Source organism: Mustela putorius, unplaced genomic scaffold (genome assembly GCF_011764305.1).
Source record: "Mustela putorius furo isolate JIRA1106 unplaced genomic scaffold, ASM1176430v1.1 tig00000129_pilon_pilon_pilon, whole genome shotgun sequence".
In the NCBI taxonomy this organism is placed as follows: Eukaryota; Metazoa; Chordata; class Mammalia; order Carnivora; family Mustelidae; genus Mustela; species Mustela putorius.
The window spans coordinates 12,519,719-12,542,392 of record NW_025421290.1 but is presented as its reverse complement, the minus strand read 5'-3'; the positions used below and the strand labels follow the sequence as shown (position 1 = coordinate 12,542,392).

Below are 22,674 nucleotides of genomic sequence, written 5' to 3'. Positions count from 1 at the left end.
TTTACCAATGGACACAAACATTTACACAACCAAGTAGTAATTCTAAAGGTTTAATCTGGAAAAAAAAAAATAAAGGGATCTCCCAGTTGAATAAACCACATGAAACAGAATCACCATGTGGGAGGCAGATTTAAATTTGATTTAATCAACTTGCAGATTAGCCTAATGAAAAGTGTAACAGACCTCTTAAATTCATAATAAGGTTTAGGTCAAGGATTATCGGACGTATCATGCACCTAAAATGTTGGGTTCCCTACTCGGAAAGCACCCATATAAAAGCACACAAGATCAGAATTAGAAAAGAAGTCCAGCTGCCCTCTCTTCAAAGAAATAAATATTTGGACTACAATACAGGTAGTTTTCCTCTTAAAAAGGAAAGACAATTTATTTCCAAGGTCATTTTTAGGAAATGAAAGAGGAAAGAGAGAAGGAAGGAAAAAGGGAATATAATAGGAGATCAGTTCTGTACATTTCTTTACAACACCCAGGAGGCTGGTGAAAAATTATTATACACGTATAGATAGTCATTGTAGAGAAATATGTGAGTTACAAAATCTCACACAAAATCTCGGACTCATGGATAAACACAACTAACAATTTGGTATATGTTTTTCAAATTTTTTCCTATGTACATTTTTTTTGGTTTTGTTGTTGTGGTGGTTTTTTTTGTGTGTTTGTTTTTTTGAGAGAGAGTACATGTGCAAGTGGGGATGGGGGGTGAGAAGAGGCAGAAGGAGAGGGGTAGAGAGAATCTTTTTTTTTTTTAAGATTTTATTTATTTATTTGACAGAGAGATCACAAGTTAGCAGAAAGGTAGGCAGGTGGGGAGAGAGCAGGCTCCCTGCTGAGCAGAGAGCCCCATGTGGGACTCCATCCAAGAACCCTGAGATCATGACCTGAGCTGAAGGCGGAGGCTTAAGCTACTGAGCCACCCAGATGCCCCAGAGAGAGAGAATCTTAAGCAGACTTCACACCCAGCATAGAACCCAAAGTTGGGCTTGATCTCACGACCCTGCGATCATGACCTGAACTGAAACCAGAGTCAGATGCTTAACCAACTGCACCACCCAGGTATCCCTGCATGTGTATTTTTGAGTGCAGTCTTTTAATTCTTAATATCATTCAACATCATTAAATATTCTTCTAAGTGCAATCTTGGTAAGTATTACTATTAAGTTTAGTTTATGCCATAACTTCCTTAAAGTTTCTCACAGGTGAAAACAGAGATAAAAACAGAGTTCAGAGGTGCCTGGGTGGCTCAGATCATTTGGGCATCTGCCTTCAGCTCAGGTCATGATCCCAGGGTCCTGGGATCGAGTTCCACATCGGGCTCCCTACTCAGCAAGGAGCCTGCTTCTCCCTCTGCCTGCTGCCCCCCCTTGCTTGTGTTCTCTCTCTTGCTCTCTAATAAATAAATAAAATCTTAAAAAAAAAAAAAGAGTTCATAAGTTATAGAAGTAACATGCAGAACAATGCCTTGTTTACGGTAAGCACTGTATGTGCTAAGTAGTCTATGGCTGAGTAGCAGAACCATAATTATTTCCTTAGGAATTTCTGGAAGTGAATCATGGAATTAAAGAATATGTACATTAAAAAAAAAAGAATACATACATTTTGAAGGCTTTTGTTACTTAACAGCCTCTTTTGCCATAATAGACAGCCTAAATACAAATATTCAAGAAAAACAGTACCTTCAACAACTATTTAAACCCTCACATCACATCAAATAGTTCCCAGTGACTGTAACAAGGAAAAGTTTAATAAACAAAAGGAGACAAGGAAGATTTTCAACTAAAATTTAATACTTTCTTTTTTTTTTTAATTTTATTTATTTATCTGACAGACAGAGATCACAAATAGGCAGAGAGAGAGAGGGAGGGAAGCAGGCTCCCCGCCGAGCAGAGAGCCCGATGCGGGGCTCGATCCCAGGACCCTGGGACAATGACCCGAGCCAAAGGCAGAGGCTTCAACCCACCGAGCCATCCAGGTGCCCCTAAAATTTAATACTTTCTATCTGCTACTACGATTCTGTTCATACCAACACCACTGTAAACTCACCACTGAATTAAGCTATTTTCCAATGTTTCTTTTCTCTGAATTACTTTATCCAGAACATCAGTGGTGGGCTGAAAAGTAGAAGCAACTGGCGGAAATGGAGGACCATTATATTTTGTAGAAACAACTTTAACACTTCTGTTAAACTCCAGAATTGGCTCAGAGTGTTCTGGAATTTCATCACGTTTTTCCTCTTCCTGGTAATAATAAAAACAAAACTATTACATTCATGTATTTGTTTAACATTTACTGAATGACTAGGGTAAGCATGAAACTTGGGTTGGTAAATTAACCATCACTTCTACATTAATCAATAGAATTTCTAATTAGGTGGCATCAAGTTATTTACAATATATATATTTGTCATACAAATTGCCTTGAAGAAACCTTAATTATACAATTATTTTGTCTTTTTAAAACCCACTGTTCATTTTAAGCAGTCATAAAACAAACTAAATAACTTGGTTTTTCCTGCATAGAACATTAACACTTCCCTCTATAAATTTATTATCTTAATTTATTATAATAAATTAATGCTTCTAAATATCACTGCTTCCTCTTTCTGAACCTATAATTTACATCTACAAATGCAGTTAGGTTACTTTATACATTATTTGCACCATCATATGATCAAAGAAATAATTTCTGAAAATTTTAAACTTTTCATTATGAAAATATCAGACATGTTTAAAAGAAAACAAAATAGTGCTCATATACTATATTGGTTATGTATAAATTATGCATATCCCATTTACTTGTTGCCAGCTTTAACAATTACCAACCCACAGCTAATTTGTGTCACCTCTATACACCCCCATCTGCTTTACCTTTCACATATAATTTTGAAACAAATCACAAATCTCATTTTACCTGTAAATGGTTTAATATGTATCTCAAAAAAATTAGAAGTCTTTAAAAACTATAATTCGATTAATATCCTCCCATTAAAAAATTAACTCCACAACTAATAAGTGGCAGAGCCAGGACTGGAACACTTGGCTCTGACTCCAAATCATGTGTTATTTCTATAACTGTTTCTTTCACTTGTACGTGGGAGGAAAAAGTTGTCAAATGTCTTTGCCAGGCATTAGAAATATAAAGATAAGTAAGATTCTTGCCTTTGAAACATTCATGTGCAATTCACATGAGAAAACATGCCAGTGAACAAAAACCTTTAATATAGTACATATCTCTTAATATTCTAAAATAGGGTTTGATTTTATGATGAATAAATCTGGCGTTAGCAGTGAAAGTTCTGAAAGAAATATGAATAAATATCTTGCAATTGTACTGGCATTTTATTATTCAAGTGGTTTCTATGGTATATGATTCTTTTCTCCCATCCTCTATATTTTACTTCTTCCTATTTTCCCCCTTCTTCTATTTTACCATTTCTATATCATTTCTATAGCTCTTCCTGTTATATGGACTCTTCTCTTGGATTTTAGACCCCTCACAACTTTTCCCCTCACTATGAGCTAGCTGGTGATCTTGCCAATAATCCAGAAGTCAGACAGACAAATGTTTAACAGAATAAAGAAAGGATAGATTGGAGGGGGGGGGAGCCAAAGGAAATGAAAAGGAGGAAGAAAATAGGAAGCAGGAAAGAAGAGATGTAGATGGGAACCAGTTGATATCCATTATATTTCACTGAGGCAGCTAGAGGACACAGATGAAGAGAATACTATACTATAGAATACTAACTTCATAATTTTTTTTTAAAGATTTTATTTATTTATTTGACAGAGAGAGATCACAGTAGGAGAGAGGAAGGGAAGCAGGCCCCCCGCTGAGCAGAGAGCCCGATGTGGGACTCGATCCCAGGACCCTGAGATCATGACCTGAGCCGAAGGCAGCGGCTTAACCCACTGAGCCACCCAGGCGCCCCTAACTTCATAATTTTAAAATTAAAATACATTTAGCTCAAAAGTAAAGGGAAGTTTCTCAAAGCACTGTAACATAATATTGGTGGTGAAAACATACTCAACTATCAGGAACAAGGCAAGCATGTCCCCTCTTACCATTCCTTTTCAACAGTGTACTAAAAGTCCTTGCTAATGCAAGTAGACAATAAAAGCAAATAAAAGGTGTTTGGAAGGAAGAAATAAAACTGTCCTTGTTTGCAGAGGACATGATTGTCTATATAGAAAATCTGAAAGAATTGACAAAAAAAAAACCCCAAACAACTCCTGGAAATAATTATTGATTATAACAAGTTTGCCAACAATGAACAAGTGGAAAATGAAATTAAAAGCACAATACTCTTTACATAAGCACCAAAAAAAATGAAATACTTATGTATAAATCTAACAAAATATGTACAAGAACTTTTTGAAGAGAAGCACAAAATTCTAATGAATGAAATCAAAGAACCAAATCAATAAAGAGATATTCTATGATTTTTTTTGTAGAGTTCATGGAGAGGGAGAGAGAATCTTATCAAATCAAGAGTCAGATGCTTAACCGACTAAGTCACCCACATGCCCCGAGATATTCTACGTTCTTAGATAGGAAGACTCAATACTGTCAAGATACTGGTTGTTCCCAACTTGATCTATAGATTCCATGCAATTCCAATAAAAATCTCAGTAAGATATTATGTGGCTATCAACTAATTGACTCTAAAACTTATATAGAGAGTCAAAAGAACCATAATAGCCAACACAATACTGAAGGAGAAGAATAAAGTTGGAGGACAGACACTATTCAACTTCAAGACTTTCTATAAAGCAATAGTAATCAAGCAGTATGGAATTGATGAAAGAACAGACAAACAGATGAATGGAACAGAATAGAGAGCCCAAAATTAGAACCACATAAATACAGTCAATTCATCTTTGACATAGAAGCAAAGGCAATACAATGGAGCAAGGATCATCTTTTCACCAAGATGATCCACAGGCAAAAAAAACTAACCTTGCACAGACCTTACACCTTTCACAAAAATTAACTCAAAATGGATCAGAGACTAAATGTAAAACACAAAACTATAAAACCCCTAGAAGAGAACATAGGAGAAAACTGAGATGACTGTGGGTATGGTACTGACTTTTTAGATACACCATCAGATGGGTGATCCATGAAAGAAATAACTGATATGCTGGACTTCATTCAAATTAAAAACTTCTTTGTGAAATACAACATCAAGAGAGTTAGAAGACAAGCCATAAACAAGAAGAAAATATTTGCCAAAACATATCTGATAAAGAACTATTATTCAGGGGCGCCTGGGTGGCTCAGCGAGTTAAAGCCTCTGCCTTTGGCTCAGGTCATGATGCCAGGGTCCTGGGATCAAGCCCCACATCGGGCTCTTTGCTCTGCAGGGAGCCTGCTTCCTCCCCTCTCTCTCTGCCTGCCTCTCTGCCTACTTGTGATCTTTGTCTGTCAAATAAATAAATAAATAAATCTTAAAAAAAAAAAAAAAAGAACTGTTATTCAAAATATACAAAGGACTCTTAAAACTCAACAATAAGATAACAACCCGGTTGGGGCGCCTGGGTGGCTCAGTGGGTTAAAGCCTCTGCCTTCGGCTCAGGTCATGATCTCAGGGTCCTGGGATAGAGCCCCACATTGGGCTCTCTGCTCAGCAGGGAGCCTGCTTCCTCCTCTCTCTCTGCCTGCCTCTCTGACTACTTGTGATCTCTGTCTCTGTCAAGTAAATAAATAAAAATCTTTAAAACAAAACAAAACAAAACCCCGTTTTAAAAGTAGGCCAAAAACCTTAACAGACAACCTTACCAAAGAAGATATACAGGTGGAAAATAAGCGTATGAAAAGATGCACCACATCATATGTCATCAGGGAAATGCAAACTAAAACAACAAAGAAATACCACTACACAAAATCTGGCCAAAATCCAGAATACCTACAACACCAAACACTGACAAAGATGTGCAGCAGCAGGAACTCTCATTCCTTACTGGTGATAAAGAAAAATGGTACAGCCACTTCGAAAAAAAGTTCACTGGTTTCTTACAAATCTAGATATACTTTTAACATACAATCCAGCAATCATGCTCCTCGATATTTACCTAAGGAGATGAAAACATGTTCATGAAAAAAAATCTGTGCACAGATGTTCATCATAACTTCATTCACAACTGCCAAAACTCAGAAACAACCAAGATATCCTTTAGTAGGTGAATGAGTAAATAAACTGTGGCACATCCAAACAATGGAATATTATTCAGCACTAAAAAGAAATGAGCTATTCAGTCATGAAAAGATATGGAGGAAGCTTAAATGCATATTACTGAGTAAAAGAATCCAAAAAGGCTACACACTGTATCCTTCTGACCCCATCACATTCCAGAAAAAACAAAACTATGGAGACAATAAGGTCAGTGGTTACCAGGGATTGGGGTGAGCTAGGGAAGAATGAATAGGTAGAACACAAAGAATTTTAGAGAAGAGAAAATACTCTGCCTGATACTGTAATAATGGATACATTTGTTCAAGCCCATAGAATGTACATAATCAAGGGTGAACTCTAAAGTAAACTACGGATGCTGAGTGATTATGATGGGTCAATTTAGGCTCATCAATTTTAACAAATGTACCACTCCAGATGCTAAGAGTGGGGGAGGCTATACATGTGTGGGGGCAGAAGGTATATGGAAAATCTCTGAACTTTCATCTCATTTTTGTTCATTTTAGAAACTAAAACTGCTCTAAAAATTATATACAGATACATATGTATAATTATCTTTAATTACATGGAAGAATACTGCTAGAAAAATAATTTCTCACATTTTCTAAGCTTTGTTACCTGTATGATATCGATTACTTCATCAAAGTTCGTTCCTGGAAACTTGACCTCTTCTTCATCTACCGTCGTAAGTTCTGGGGTCTAAGAAAGCATTTTCAAGAAGATTTTGTTGTGCTTAATATTGTTTAAATTTATACATAATTTACCATGTTTCTACCCATAACATAAGCTTATAATTACATAGTTCTATTTTTTAATTTTAATATCCTACTTAGAATTGATTTCACTAAAAAAATGAAATCCAAGATAGTTACCTGAGCCATCAGGTTTCATTTTAATAGCTCTCAAAAATTAAATATAAGTTTTTGTCAATGACTCCATCAACAATGCATCTTAAGCCAACCAGTCAGGTTGCTAGGATTATGATTTCTCTCCTAAGGTTGTGTTTATATGTTAGATATGTAAGTATATGTATATACAAACACACAAAAAGACAGATACAGTATCAAATAAATTAGAAAGTTATAAATACTAATTTAGCGAGATACTAATTTAGCCTGTAGGCCTCACTTGATATAATCTAGTCCCCAAAACCACATTAGCCCCTCCCTGAGAGAAGAATGATAAACAGTCCAAAAACTTATTTGTAACCATATGTTTTAATAAACTTCTGGTAAAGAAAAAAAAAAGTTATTGATGAAAAAATTAAATTAGGCACAATTGCCATTTAAGGTCAGTTCTATTTTACTATTTTATTTTAAAGATTTTATTTATTTATTTGAGAGAGAAAGCATGCAAGCAGAGGGGAGAGGGCAGATGCAGCTGGAGAGGCAGGCTCCCCACTGAGCAGGGAACCCAACTCAGGGCTTGATCCCAGGATCCCAAGAGCACGACTTGAGCCGAAGGCAGATGCTTAATGAACTGAGTCACCCGGACACCCGTTTTACTATTTCTGATCATGAAAAATTGGTGTTCTCCCTCTCCTTAAACCTATACCCTTGAGGACTACATCTGCTTACAACAGATGAAAGCTGGGGAAAGCAGCAGTGTTATTCAAGTGTGTAGTAAAGTTAGAGCTTCATTATTGAATAGCAAATAAATACTAGGGAGAAATGCCTATTTTTGTATCATGTCAATACTATATTGACAAAGTAACATCCCAAAACATGAACTCTAAACATCACTATGAAATTCATATTCAGGAAAACTATAATTTGATTCCTGTTTAAATCAAGCTTTTTCACCAAAGAGACAGAAATCCTCTCTTCACATATGAGACAACTTAAATTACCCAAAAAGAACACCAAGGATTGGGCGCCTGGGTGGCTCAGTGGGTTAAGCCGCTGCCTTTGGCTCAGGTCATGATCTCAGAGTCCTGGGATCGAGTCCTGCATCGGGCTCTTTGCTCAGCAGGGAGCCTGCTTCCCTCTCTCTCTCTCTGCCTGCCTCTCCATCTACTTGTGATTTTTCTGTCAAATAAATAAATAAAATCTTTAAAAAAAAAAAGTACACTAAGGATTATCACTTTCACAATGTTTATAAATGTAAGGATCTTAAACAAACTTTCTTTTTCAAATTCATCAGCAATACTAGATTCATTCTGAATCTCTTCCTTAAAACCTAAATTATTATGACATACAATGGAAGACTTTGCATGGAATAATATTAGTTAAACTTCATAGTCAGACATTACACAAAACTATCTGATAAATTTCTGAATACCTTTATCCAAGTTTTCAGAGGAGGACATGCTTCTTTGGGACTAGGCAGAGATAGATCGACATCAGCACTACCATTCGAAATGCTATCAATATCCACATTGGGTAATACCTAAAACAAAACACAACATCCAGCTTTCTGTTCATCATTTTGACTCAAATACCTGTCAGTCTATACATCAGTAACATATATTTAACTTTTTATAAAGAAGTCAATGGATAACAATTTTTTTAAGTTATGATAGAGTATTTTATAAAGTTTAGAAAATAAAGGGGAACACATAAGACCCTATTAAGAGAACTTTATTTTCAGGCGCCCGGGGGCTCAGTGGGTTGGGCAGCTTCCTTCAGCTCAGGCCATGATCTCATCATCCTGGGATCAAGTCCCGCATCGGGCTCTCTGCTCTGCGGGGAGCCTGTTTCCTCCTCTCTCTCTCTCTGCCTGCCTGTCTGCCTACTTGTGATCCTGTCTGACAAATAAATAAACAAAATCTTAAAAAAAAAAAAAAGATAACTTTATTTTCAATCTTCCCTTTTCTTTTTACTATCCACTTCTTACTATTTCTGATTTTTCATCTTAATTAGGTTATAAGCACCTTTCATGCTCCCATAAACTTAATAATTATATTTTAGATATATAATATTTTAATAATGCCTTAATTATTTAACCATTTTCCTGTTGGTAAGCATTTATGACATTTCTAATATTTCCACTATTATATATATCACCACAAAAAACTTCTTCATATATATATAGGGTTCCCCCCCTAAACATTTCCCCCCCTAACCTGGCATTATTTCATTATGACAGATCACCAGACACTAGATTAATATAGAGCATGAATATTTAAAATTCTTGATAATTAATGCCAAAATGCAGTCCAAATGAGTTCTATTCATGTCGTCAAAAACATAATTGTCTCAGCAATAAGTTTTTAAATGGAGCTATATTATTGTTATTTTAATTTGGATTATTTTAGTAACTAGAAAGATTTAAAGTATCCATTTTCTTGCTCATAAACTGTATTTCCTCTTCTGTAAGATACTATTCAGGTTCTTTGAATATTCCTAGATTTGCACCTGCCTTCTTATTAACTTACAGAAGTTTTCAGATTTAAGAATTAATCCTTTACGGCATAGTCCTTTCATATATTCTAACTGTATGTTTCCCTTTTTACATATGAATTTTTTATATTAGCTTCAGTTTAGATTTTATAGATTCAAATCTATTCTTTTATTATATGTAGGTTTTCTTCTCTCATATTTGGACTTAGCTTCAGCTTTGATAAAGATTCTATTTGATAAAGATTCTATATAATTATCTTCTCATTCTGCTTTTACATTTTACAGTTAAACTTTTGCCTGTTGCCTATTTAGAATTCATGTGCCATACAGTGGGAGGTTAGAGTCTAAAACTGATCTATTTTCCACATTATTAACCAACTACAACATATATTATTTCACTTACAAGACTCCTCTTCCCTACTGATACACAAAGTAATTACTACATATTACTTTTTTTTTTTTTTTTTTTTTTAGAGAGAGGGCAAGACAGCACGAGAGAGAGAGAGAGCACTGGAGTTGGGGGTGGTGCAGAGGGAGAGAGAATCTTAAGCAGACTCCATACACAGCTTGGAGCCTAATATGGGACTCAATCTCACAACTTTTAGATCATGACATGAGCTGAAATCAAGAATTGGACATTTAACTAAGTCACCCAGGTGTCCTATATTACATTTGTTTTAAACAACCAAGACTATTTCTGAAATATTTCTTTGTACAGGTCCAGTACCCAAAAACCCTTTATTCTTTCAAATATCAAAATGATCCTTAAGTTAAAGAAAACAAACAAAAAATTAAACACATGGTCTGTGGGGGGGGTTGCTAAATTGAAATTTGACTTAAGTTATATGTTAACTTAGGAAGAATTGGCAACTTGAATATTTAATCTTCACATATAAGTTCTCTTTCCATTCATTCAAATCTTATATATATTTAAAGTCACACTCGTTCTTTTAAAATTAATTGTAATATACTGTTCAGTTGTTCGCTTTGGAAGGCAGCTATGCTCACCACTATACTACCAACGCAGTTGTTCACTTTGGAATATCATCATGTCACTTGGACATGAGCCACTGGCTTAGAAAAAGTAGCTTAGATCATACAGAATAAGGATAGAAGGGTTACACTAATATCACAGTTTTAAAATATAAAAGACCCACAATGAAAGTAAAGTTTTTATGAAGCAATGTAATAAATTTTAAGTGTTAAAGTTAAGCTGAAGATTTTTTTCTTCCTTAAAATTTTCTATTCATGCACCCTGACATACCTGTACAGTAAGCTGAGGAGGATCCTTTTTTTCCGACTTCATTTCTATAATTGCGACATTAGGTTTCTTTATTCCAGTTTCCATTTTTCGAGACGATGGAGGAATGGAAGTAGTCACTGTTACAGGGTGTGGCTTGTTTACAATTACTCCAGTGGGTGGCATGGAATCACTCTTACTTTGGGTTTGTCCTAAAAAGTTTGGGGAAGAGATGAGTCAACTATTTCAGAAATGAAGGGAAAAATCAAATACACAGCCCAGATCCTTATGGCTGAATTCTCTCTCAACTGAAAAGGAAGCGCCATCCGCAATCATCTTTCTTTCTCTTGTCACTATAGTTGACACACCTACCATGTCATCCTTTCAGCAGCAACTCACACTTACCAGGCACACACGCATGCCAGATACTTCACATGCACTATCTAATTTAACCCTCAAAATAAGCCTCTGAGGTATTAATATTATCCACATTTCACAGTTGAGAAAACACATTTAGGAACAGCATAATTTGCCAAAGGTCATAACAGTAAGCAGCAAAGCCAAGACTAAAGTGTAATGTGTTATACTATGTTATTTTTATTCTCAAAACTTTATACAGCAACAATGGACAGGAATAAAACCAACAACAAAATACTAGTGACTCACTACCAAGACATAGCATGTACTCCCACTGATAGCAATTACCACAGCTATCAGAAACTTAGCTTGCACTTCAAAAGTTCCATTTATTTCCTATATTTCAAAATAAAGAGGGACAGAACAGGGCACTCTTTAAACATAGTCTGACTGGGTTTGAATCCCAGCCAAACTGACTGGGTTTGAATCCCAGCTCCACTCAAGTTATATGGCCTTTGACAAATTTCTTCATTCCTCTGTGCCTTGGTTTCTTTATCTATAAAACTGGTATATTACCATGTGTTTTATAGTGTGGATTAAATAAATTCATATATGTAAAGTGCTTAGATCTGTACCAGGTACACAGCAGGGACTTTATAAGTATTAGCTACTCTACTTACAGAAGGCATGTTTAAACAGATACAGTTAGCAGGCTGACATGCTATTAACCCATAATATCAAAATTTCTCTCTTCTGCTGGAAGATATATCTAAGTCCTTCATCAAATTTAAGAAAGAAGAGCAAAGACAGTAAAAGAAAAAAATAATAGTTAACTAGATTTGAAGAGCTAGTGAGGAAGCAAAAATTATTTGTTGAATTTTTACAATGAGTCTGAGAGACCTCAAACAAGTTAATAACCAACTACTGTGTTTTAGAATACCACACAATTTTTACTTACCACAGCCTAGTTCAAAAGCACATACAATTACTTCAAAGTACTTTGCTGGAGACAGGACATTAAATTCTTTAATTATTATGAAATCTATAACATTCTAAACCTTTTTTTTACTTTGTCTCCTCTATAGCAATGTATTCTAAAATACCAAAGGAATGTTTCCTGTGAGTGAAACTATAGTGGGAGCCCGTTATTTAAGAGATTGCTATTACATGGAGTAAGACACATTCGGAGGCCCTGCCCACAAATACCACAGAGAGAGGAAAAGGTAGGAGACTATCACGTCATTTTGAAAGTTCTGCCGCTGCTGACAAGAATTTAAAATTGGCCCTGTGTATTTTGCTGGGACTCACCTAAAAGAATAGCCATAGGAATTAGATGACCTTCCAGTGTACCGGAAACAGTAGGCATTTCTCTGCTCGGGCTGAACAAGTACTGCTGATCACTAGGAGGCAGCACAGCAGGCACAGAATGTTGGGGCTTGGAATCCATTTTCACAGGTTTTGTTGCATAAAAGTCAGTTTGTGTTCTTATTGACTTGACTTTAGTGCCTGTAATAATAATATTCAGTAACAGAGATTTTAAAATATTGTTGGAACGCCTATCCAGCTAGAAATACAGTAACTCTCCTTTACAGAAAGATCTTATTCTATATAATAAGGTGTAATTACAAGGCCTTAAAATAGAAGTAACACAGAAACCAGGGGTTGGCAAAAACGTTCTGTTAAAAGGTTAGATAGTAAACACCTTAGTCTCATGGGCCTTGTGCTCTCAGCTCCGACATCTTAATTCTGCCACTAAAACATGAAAGCAGTCATGTTACAGTCACAAATAAATGAGTGCAGCTAGGTTCCGATATTACTTCTAAGAATAGGCAGCTAACTTGTAGGCCATGGTTTCTGAGCTCCTGAATACACGTAACAACTTGCTCAACTACTACGACAAAACAAATTCAGTGATTTAATGATAAGGGGAAAAATGTTGAATAAAAGATTAAGAAAAGGGGCGCCTGGGTGGCTCAGTGGGTTAAGCCGCTGCCTTTGGCTCAGGTCATGATCTCAGGGTCCTGGGATCGAGTCCCGCATCGAGCTCTCTGCTCTGCAGGGAGCCTGCTTCCTCCTCTCCCTCTCTCTGCCTGCCTGTCTGCCTGCTTGTGATCTGTCTGTCAAATAAATAAATAAAATCTTTAAAAAAAAAAAAAAAGATTAAGAAGACTATTCAGATTCAGACTGTATTATTTATTTAACTCATTACATTTTTTCCCTATGGGTACAAAAAAGTTAATTACACCTTTACTCATGACATAATTCTGAATAACCAGTCTTTATCCTCTGAAATTATCCACAGTCAAATTCTATATCTATTCAAACCTTACAGGAGTTAATATCATTGTATTTTTTCCATTCTTGTGAATTAAATCCATATAGACATTAAATCCTGAATTCTTTTTTTAAAGTTTATATATGTATTTATTTATTTATTTTAGTCATCTCTACGTTTAATGTGGGGCTCAAACTCACAACCCTGAGATCAAGAGTCGCATGCTCTTCCAACTGAGCCAGGCAGATGCCCCTGAATCCTGAATTCTTAAAAACTTAGAAATTTGTTTGATTTCTATGGAACCTGAGGAAAGTGAAAAAAAGTAAAAACATAAAGGAGAAGAGGCTATCTTCTAAATAAACTTCTCACATAACTACATTTTTACTTTTATATGGGAGTAATTTTATGAATCTAGACTTTTAAATATAGCTCCATGATGCCAGGAAGAAACATTTTAGTACCACATCTGTATTTCTTTTTTCATTCTGTTGTCTTGTATTCATTCATTCAATTAAATGAATTTTTCTTGAGTGCTCATTTAAAATATTTGTTTTCAGGGACGCCTGGGTGGCTCAGTTGGTTGGACGACTGCCTTCGGCTCAGGTCATGATCCCGGAGTCCCGGGATCGAGTCCCGCATCAGACTCCCAGCTCCATGGGAAGTCTGCTTCGCTCTCTGACCTTCTCCTAGCTCATGCTCTCTCTCACTGTTTCTCTCTCAAATAAATAAATAAAATCTTTAAAAAAAAATAAATAAATAAATTAATAAAATAAAATATTTGTTTTCAGCATTTCATAGGCATTGCTCCAGATACAGGAAATACAGTACTGAATAAACCATCTGTATTCACAGAGTTTACAGTCTAGTAAGGAAAATAATCAATAAACAAAAATATAACACCCGGCCTTTTTCCAAAGAAGGTAGACAGATGGCCAATAGACATATGAAAAGATGATGACATCACTCATCATCAGGGAAATGCAAATCAAAACTACAATAGAGATTATCACCTTATACCTATTACAATAGCTAAAATAAAAAACACAAGAAATAAGTGAATGTGGAGAAAAAGGAACCCTCATGCATTGTTATTAGGAATGTAAGTTGGGGGGCACCTGGGTGGCTCAGTGGGTTAAGCCTCTGCCTTCGGCTCAGGTCATGATCTCAGGATCCTGGGATCGAGTCCTGCATCAGGCTCCCTGCTCAACGGGGAGCCTGCTTCCCCCTCTCCCTCTGCTGCTCCCCCCACTTATGCTTTCTCTCCTTCTCTCACTCTCTGTCAAATAAATAAATTCTTAAAAAAAAAAAAAGGAATGTAAGTTGGTATAGCTGCTATGGGAAACAGTATGAAGTTTCCTCAAAAAATTAAAAATAGAAATACCATATGATCCAATAATTCCACTATTGGGTATTTACCAAAGAAAATGAGAACACTAGTTCAAAAAAGATATATGGAAAAAAAATAAAAAGATATATGCACCCTTATGTTTACTGTAGCATTATTTGCAATAGCCAAGATATGGAAGCAACTTAAATGTCCATCGATAGACAAATGAAGATGTGGAATATATGTACAGTGGTTTATTACACAGTCATAAGAAAGGAGATTGTGCTATTTGAGAAAACATGGATGGACCTAGAAGGTATTGTTCTATATGAAATAACTCAGACCGAGAAAGACAAATACCATATGATTCCACTTATAAGTGGAATCTAAAAACAAATAAAACTAAAAGCAGAATCAAGTCAGTCAGAGAAAGACAAATAACCTTTGATTTCATTCATATGTGGAAATTAAGAATCAAAACAGATGAACATGGGGGAAGGAAAGGAAAAATAAAATAAGATGAAAACAGGGAGACAAACCATAAGAAGCTCTTAACTATAGGAAACAAACTGAGGGTTGCTGGAGGGGAGGTGGGTAGGGGGTTGGGGAAACTGGGTGATGGGTGTTAAGGAAGGCACTTGATGTAATGAGCACTGGGTGTTATATAAGACTGATGAATCAATGACCTCTACTTCTGAAACTAATAATACAGTATATGTTAACTAAATTGAATTTTTTAAAAAACAAGTAAACCCAGAAGAAAAGACCAGAAATTTACCAGATTTTGTAGTGAGATTACCTAGAATATAAAACTTATAAAGCCTTTTTCTGTATTTTCTGTACTTTTAAAATTTAAAATAATGAATAAATTATAAATTATTAATCTTCAGTTACATCTATAGCAAGGATAATGGAGGCCCTATCCCATAGAAAAATGTTTATTTTTGTTTTGATTGCTCAATAAATACAAGTTTTCTTTGTTAAAAACAACAACAAAAAAACCCAATAAACCTAAAAAACAGAATCAGACCTATAAACACAGAGAATAAACTGGTAGTTGCCAGAGGGGAGGTAGATGGGGGTTGGACAAAATGGGTGAAGAGGAGAGGGAGATCCAGTCTTCTAGTAGTGGAATGAATAGCTTATGGGAATTAAAGGCAGAGCATAAGGAATACAGTCAATGGTACTATAATAGCAATCTAACAGGGCAGATGGCAGCTACCTCAGTTGTGGTAAACAAAGCATAATGTATAACCTTGTCAAATCACTAAGTTATACACTGAAACAAATGTAACATTTGTGTCAACTATACTCAAATTTTAAAAAAGCATTAAAAAATAAAAATTAAAAATCATATATATATGGATGCCTGGGTGGCTCAGTGGGTTAAGCCTCTGCCTTTGGCTCAGGTCATGATCTCAGGGTCCTGGCATCGAGCCCCGCATTGGGCTCTCTGCTCAGCGGGGAGCCTGCTTCCTCCTCTCTCTCTGCTTGCCTCTCTGTCAAATAAATAAATAAATAAATAAATAAATCTCTCTGCCAAATAAATAAATAAATAAAAATCTTTAAAAAAATTTTTTTTAAATCATATATATAACATCAGGTTGTGAAAAGTGCTATGAAGATCAATAAGGCAGGGCAAAAGGATAAGAAAAGTATAGGAGGTGGGGCACCTGAGTGGCTCAGTGGGTTAAGCCTCTGCCTTCGGCTCAGGTCATGATCTCAGGGTCCTGGGATCGAGCCCCGCATAGGGCTCTCTGCTCAGTGGGGAGCCTGTTTCCTCCTCTCTCTCTGCCTGCCACTCTGCCTACTTGTGATCTCTCTCTCTCTGTCCAATAAACAACTAAAATCTTTTTAAAAAAGAGAGAGAGAGAAAGAAAAGTGTTGGAGGTAATGTTTTGGATAGCATGGTCAGGGTAGACCTCTCTGAAGAGCGAACAGCTAAGAGCAGCAATCCAAAGAGCTGAGAGAGTAAGCCATGCAAATATCTGAGGGAAAAGCTCTCTGGGAAGAGAAAACGACAGGCACCAAGACCCAAGAATAAGCGTGTTTCCACAGTTTCTTAGTTACATCCATCATACTTAAGGGATGCCTGGGTGGCTCAGTTGATTGGACGACTGCCTTGGGCCCAGGTTATGGTTCCAGAGTTGTGGGATCGAGTCCCACATCGGGGTCCCAGCTCCATGGGGAGTCTGCTTCTCCCTCTGACCTTCTCCTTGCTCATGCTCTCTCTCACTGTCTCTCTCTCAAATAAATAAAAATCTTTAAAAAAAAAAAAGTGTTACTTAAAATTATTTTTGGATTTTTAAGTATTTTAAGACCTCAAGTTATTTTTTGCATCGGCTGTCAAAAGCCCAAATATAATAGCAAAGTGCCAATAAACAAGCAGAAACAAGTATCATCCATAAGCTTTATACTTACTAATACCAGTAGGATTTCTAGATAAACTGACACCCGATATGATCACCTAGCTTTTAAAAATGAAAGGAATGAGAAGCGAGTTGGGGAAAATTGGAAGGGGAGACAAACCATGAGAGACTGTGGACACTGAGAAACAAACTGAGGGTTTTGGAGGGGAGAAGGGTGGGGGGTTGGGTAAGCCTGGTGGTGGGTATTATGGAGAGTATGTATTGCATTGAGCACTGGGTGTGGTGCATAAACAATGAATTCTGGAACAATGAAAAGAAATAAAATAAAATAGAATGAAAAAAAAATGAAAGGAATGGAAAACTAAAGCAATGCGACAGCTCCAACTTCCAGAAAGGATAAGAAACAAAAATGAGTTGGTACCCCCTAGTTATCACATACTGCAGAAGCTTACTGGCTGCCAGAGTACAAGCTGAGAAATTTCAAAATGTAACCACAGTCAACAGACTCCCTATTTAATTAAGACTATGGACACTGAAAAACAATCTGAGGGGTTTGAAGCGGAGGGGGGGTGGGGGTGGGAGGTTGGGGGAACCAGGTGGTGGGTATTAGAGAGGGCACGGATTGCATGGAGCACTGGGTGTGGTACAAAAACAATGAATACTGTTCTGCTGAAAATAAATTTTAAGAAATTAATTATTATAAAAAAAATATATAGGACCCTCCATAATGAGTAAATAAATGCCCTTTTTCACACACACACAAAAAAGAGTTACATTTAAATATTACTAGAGAGGAGTGCCTGGATGGCTCAGTTGGTTAAGTGTCCAACCCTGATTCAGCTCAGATCATGATCTCTGGACATGGGATCAAGTCCTGCAGGGGGCTCCACACTCAGTGGGTAATCTGCTTGAGGATTCTCTCTCTCCCTCTCCCTCTGCCCCTCCCCCCACTCATGCATGTACATGCATGTGTGCTCTCTATCTAGAATAAATAAAACTTTAATAAATATACTAGACTAGTGAAATAGTAGATATGAGTCAAAACATACAGTAAAAATGAAGTTATTTTAGTGGTGTACAAAAAGTACCAAAAAATTTTTTTCACCTTTACTATATAAATCCTTTTATGATCATTTATAGCATTCTTTCATAAAGAACATGATAGAGCAATATCACAGGGAAATGTCCACTTCCCCTGGATTATAATTTAAATTATTCAAGATACCGCCTCATAAATGCAAACTTTATCATGCTTTATATGAAGATACTACCTAATCCTATCTTATCCCACTTATTCCTATCTTGTGCCTTGGTCTATATTTTTTCCCTACTTATTCCCATTTTATGCCTTGAAGTAGTCTATTTCTTCCTACTCTTAGAAGAATTGTTTTCCATGCCTAAGCATTATATAATTTGAACTGCATTTATAAGTCATAAAAAATAAAAGAAAAAATTAAACATTATATATTAAACTGACAGCATAAAAAATAAGGTCTACCACAGAAAAATGAGGTTCCTTACCTTTAACTCGTTCTATGACTTTCGGTCTCTGTGGTTTGGACTTAGGAGATGGAGAATTAAATCGGAGATATGGTCCTTTTTTAAGAGTGCTGCGATGGCCCTGATAAATCGGTTTTCCATAAATTTGCAACATATAATCTTCATCTTGTACCACTGTGGTTGCTTTCAAAAATCCCTAAGCACACAAAGTTATTCAACTCACCAAAAAAATAGTCACCAAACAGATCTCAATTTTCTAAAGCTTTCTTATGCCAGCTTAAGTACGATAATAAGATTTATCAGGTCAGGAAAGTCCTCTATTTTAAATGGCTCTTAAATTCTAGATACAATTTTCAAACTATAGTTTTAATGTTTTATGGTTTTCATAAACATGAAAGGTAAATATAAAAGCCATCCACTCAAGAAACATAAAGGTTCTTATACTACTAAGTATATTTTTAGCCCCACAAAGTAAGGTTTAAACACATTTTATAAAATTATATTCAATCACAATAATATAACATAAATCAAGTCTTTAAAATGATTTTTTAGGGCGCCTGGGTGGCTCAGTGGGTTAAGCTGCTGCCTTTGGCTCAGGTCATGATCTCAGAGTCCTGGGATCGAGTCCCGCATCGGGCTCTCTGCTCAGCAGAGAGCCTGCTTCCCTCTCTCTCTCTCTCTCCCTGCCTCTCCATCTACTTGTGATTTCTCTCTGTCAAATAAATAAATAAAATCTTAAATAAATAAATAAATAAAATGATTTTTTATATTCTTAATTCCACCTTTAATCTTTTAGCATTTTTTTTTAAGGATTTTATTTATTTATTCAACAGAGAGAGATCACAAGTAGGCAGAGAGGCAGGCAGAGAGAGAGAGAGAGGAGGAAGCAGGCTCCCTGCTGAGCACAGAGCTCGATTCGGGACTCGATCCCAGGACCCTGAGATCATGACCTGAGCTGAAGGCAGCGGCTTAACCCACTGAGCCACCCAGGCACCCTTCTTTTAGCATTTATTGAGTGCTTTATTTATTTAGCATTTATCTACTACTACTATTTAGCATTTATCTAGTAGATAAATTTATTTATTTATTGAGTGCTAATTTCTTTAGCATTTATTTAGCATTTATCTACTAAGTGCTCAGTACTAAATTAGACGCTTTATTGATGTGTCCAACAATCCATGTTTGGTATTGAGAAAGTTACAGCCTAATGAGAGCAGCCAAAAACATACCCTCCAGAGCATCTAGTACCAAATCTCACAATCACTAGGCACTAGACATATTCGCTAAACTGGAAAATAAACCCAAAAAAAGGTATATTCACACATATACATGCAAAGACAAAATACAATTTTGAGTAGCACAAATAAGAGAATCTAATTTTTAGACTAGATGACCTCTAGATATACCTGTTATAACTAAAATATGATGATTCTAAGTTTGAGATCTCAGAAGGAAGAAATTATGTATTTTGTGCACTGCTTTCCACATTATGAATTCCCAAAACCCTCAATATCAATAGTTTAAAGATAGTTTATTTTTATATAGTCCTTCACATTTTTAAAAAACATTCTCATATTCAGTTCATTATTTATAGCTTAAAGGAAATGAAATAATTAATTATAATGCAACCTTCACATCACAAAACCAGAGTAGGATCTTACTTCTTTTCTCTCTTTCTGTAGGGTTGAAGCAGGCATGCTCTTCAAGAGTGGATTTCTAAAATGCTCCTCTTTTTGCTTTTGAGAATGTTTTCTATGAAGTACAGAATTGTTTACTGTTTTGTCTTGCATGTTAATTTTAATATCTTTACTCATATTCTGAGCTTTCTTGGTCCTTTGAGTCTTCTGATCAAATCTCTTTTGTTCATAATCTTTTCTTGCCAGTTCATCCTTAACAAAAGCAAAATTTAAATTACTTAAAACATATCCAAGTAGTGCTTTCACAGCTAAAGTATCAGAATTTATTTTCCACTATTATAGAAATATACTTTGGCAGTTTCAAATACTTTGTAAATAAATTACATTGGTTTACATATGAATAAAAACTCTCTAGAAGAATAAAGAAAAACTAAAAAAAATCAGTGCCTTATGGAGCAGGGGGAATGAGAAATAATATTTGAGGTACAAGAGTAGGAGGGCAAGTTTTCATTATAAACCTCATAGTTTTTGATGTTCGAACCATAGTACTGGAGTAAATGTTGAAAAAGTTAAATTAAAAAAAATTTTTCAAAAAGTAAACAACTTTGTAATAAAACTCTGTAATAAATATTTATAAATTAAAATAGCTCTAAGAATTAAACAAACATACTTTGTAATGAATTCACAGTAACAGAGTGACATATATTGCCAATTGTCTACAAAGCCAAAACTAACCTCCAAATCTTCTATTTAATTTTTTTTTTTTTTTTGGTGCATCACATAATATTTCTTCATAACATTAGAGATATAGATTCTTAAACAACAAAGTTTAAAAATACATTTTGGCATTTATTGCTGTGGCAACTGAACTAACACATCGTCTTGCTATGATTGTGAGGAAGCATATATACATATCTTACAGCCAGAAAAAAACACTTTGCACCCAAAGATGAAAATAACAGTGTTGCTTTGTCTAGTTCTGTTCCCTCAAATGTATATACATTTTAAGAATTTCTTTTAAACTACTGACCCTCTAATTAAAACTCTCCTAGATTTTTGCAATGCTAATCTCTGAAGATCCACCCTGAGCTTTGGGATGTGATAAAGTAGTACCTGTTTCATCCAGAACTGACTTGTGTAAACTTAGTAACCTTAGAAATCATGTGGGGTATTTTCCTTTACATAATATTGTTGTTTTCACTTTGGCAAGCCAGTGCTTCTAAATCTGCAGTCTTGAAATGTTTTTTAAATACACTTTTTTCTTCTTTAAATACTTTTGCTAAATTTTCTTTCAAATTACTCATATTTTAGTTATTGTCCAACAATTTGCCACATAAGAGCCCTAATTTATGAGAAGAAGCACTTGCTAAGTAAAATGAAACTCATTACTAAGAGTAAAAGTACTAAGTAAAGAGTAAAGAATGAAATGAAAAATTATAAGTAGACTTATACATAAGGAATGTTTTGAGAGTAAGTATGATTCTTAGAAATTATCTCTTCAGGGGTGCCTGGGTGGCTCAGTGGGTTAAGGCCTCTGCCTTCGGCTCGGGTCGTGATCCCAGGGTCCTGGGATCGAGCCCCGCTTTGGGCTCTCTGCCCGGTGGGGAGCTGGCTTCCCTCTCTCTCTGCCTGCCTCTCTGCCTACCTGTGATCGTTGTCTGTCAGATAAATAAATAAAATTAAAAAAAAAAAAAAAGAAAAGAAATTATCTCTTGAGAATTCCCTTAATTGTTTTTTCCAATATCTACCTGAATTTCTGCAGAAATTGTTTTAATCCACTCATCCACTGTCTTTCTGATCCGAATCTTCTCTGACATCTCTCTACAAAAGGAAAAAAAAGAACTGTCTTAAATTAGCATTTAATGTTCTGAGAATAGGACCTAGATCAGGACTCTTATCTAGTTTTAAATCTACTATGTAGCCCAATAGCCTTCATCTGAAAAGGAAAAACCAACGTTAATAGTTTTCATCAAATGTTTGAAGGATGTTTGAACAGATCCCAGAAATACATATCATAGAGAGAAAAAAAGATTTAAAGGAAAATTTTACATCTGTAAAAAGTAACAGCCACATGTATATAATATCTAATTATAGTGAGTCTACATTGTCAAAGGAAATAAAGAACCTTTTCAAAACACCAAAACACATTAAGCAAAATGAAGCATATAGAAAAACAATTACGAAAGCTTATGCAGGGGCACCTGGGTGGCTCAGTCCCTAACTGGGATCAGTTTAGGTTATGATCCCAGAGTCCTGGGATAAGCCGTAATTGGGCTCCCTGCTCAACAGAAAGCCTGCTTCTCCCTTTCCTGCTCCCCCTGCTTGTGTTCCCTCTCTCGCTGTCAAATAAATATATAAAATCTTTTTTAAAAAAAAAGAAGAAAGAAAGAAAGAAAGCCAGCCAGCCAGCCAGCCAGCCTATG

General features: G+C 35.7%; 1 protein-coding gene across 12 annotated transcripts in view; it reads right to left on the bottom strand.

Moving 5' to 3' along the window:
* KIAA0586 (KIAA0586 ortholog) overlaps positions 1-22,674 on the bottom strand; it is a 147,621-nt gene that overhangs the window by 98,788 nt on the left and 26,159 nt on the right. For all 12 annotated transcript variants that reach the window (XM_013056607.2, XM_013056626.2, XM_045069997.1 and 9 more), the window contains 8 exons: positions 22,000-22,072; positions 20,276-20,503; positions 18,636-18,810; positions 12,452-12,649; positions 10,811-10,998; positions 8,486-8,593; positions 6,824-6,904; positions 2,059-2,252 (listed from right to left, as the gene is read on the bottom strand). In XM_013056607.2, the coding sequence (XP_012912061.1) occupies positions 2,059-2,252; positions 6,824-6,904; positions 8,486-8,593; positions 10,811-10,998; positions 12,452-12,649; positions 18,636-18,810; positions 20,276-20,503; positions 22,000-22,072 (1,245 nt within the window). The remainder of the gene's footprint in view (positions 1-2,058; positions 2,253-6,823; positions 6,905-8,485; positions 8,594-10,810; positions 10,999-12,451; positions 12,650-18,635; positions 18,811-20,275; positions 20,504-21,999; positions 22,073-22,674) is intronic.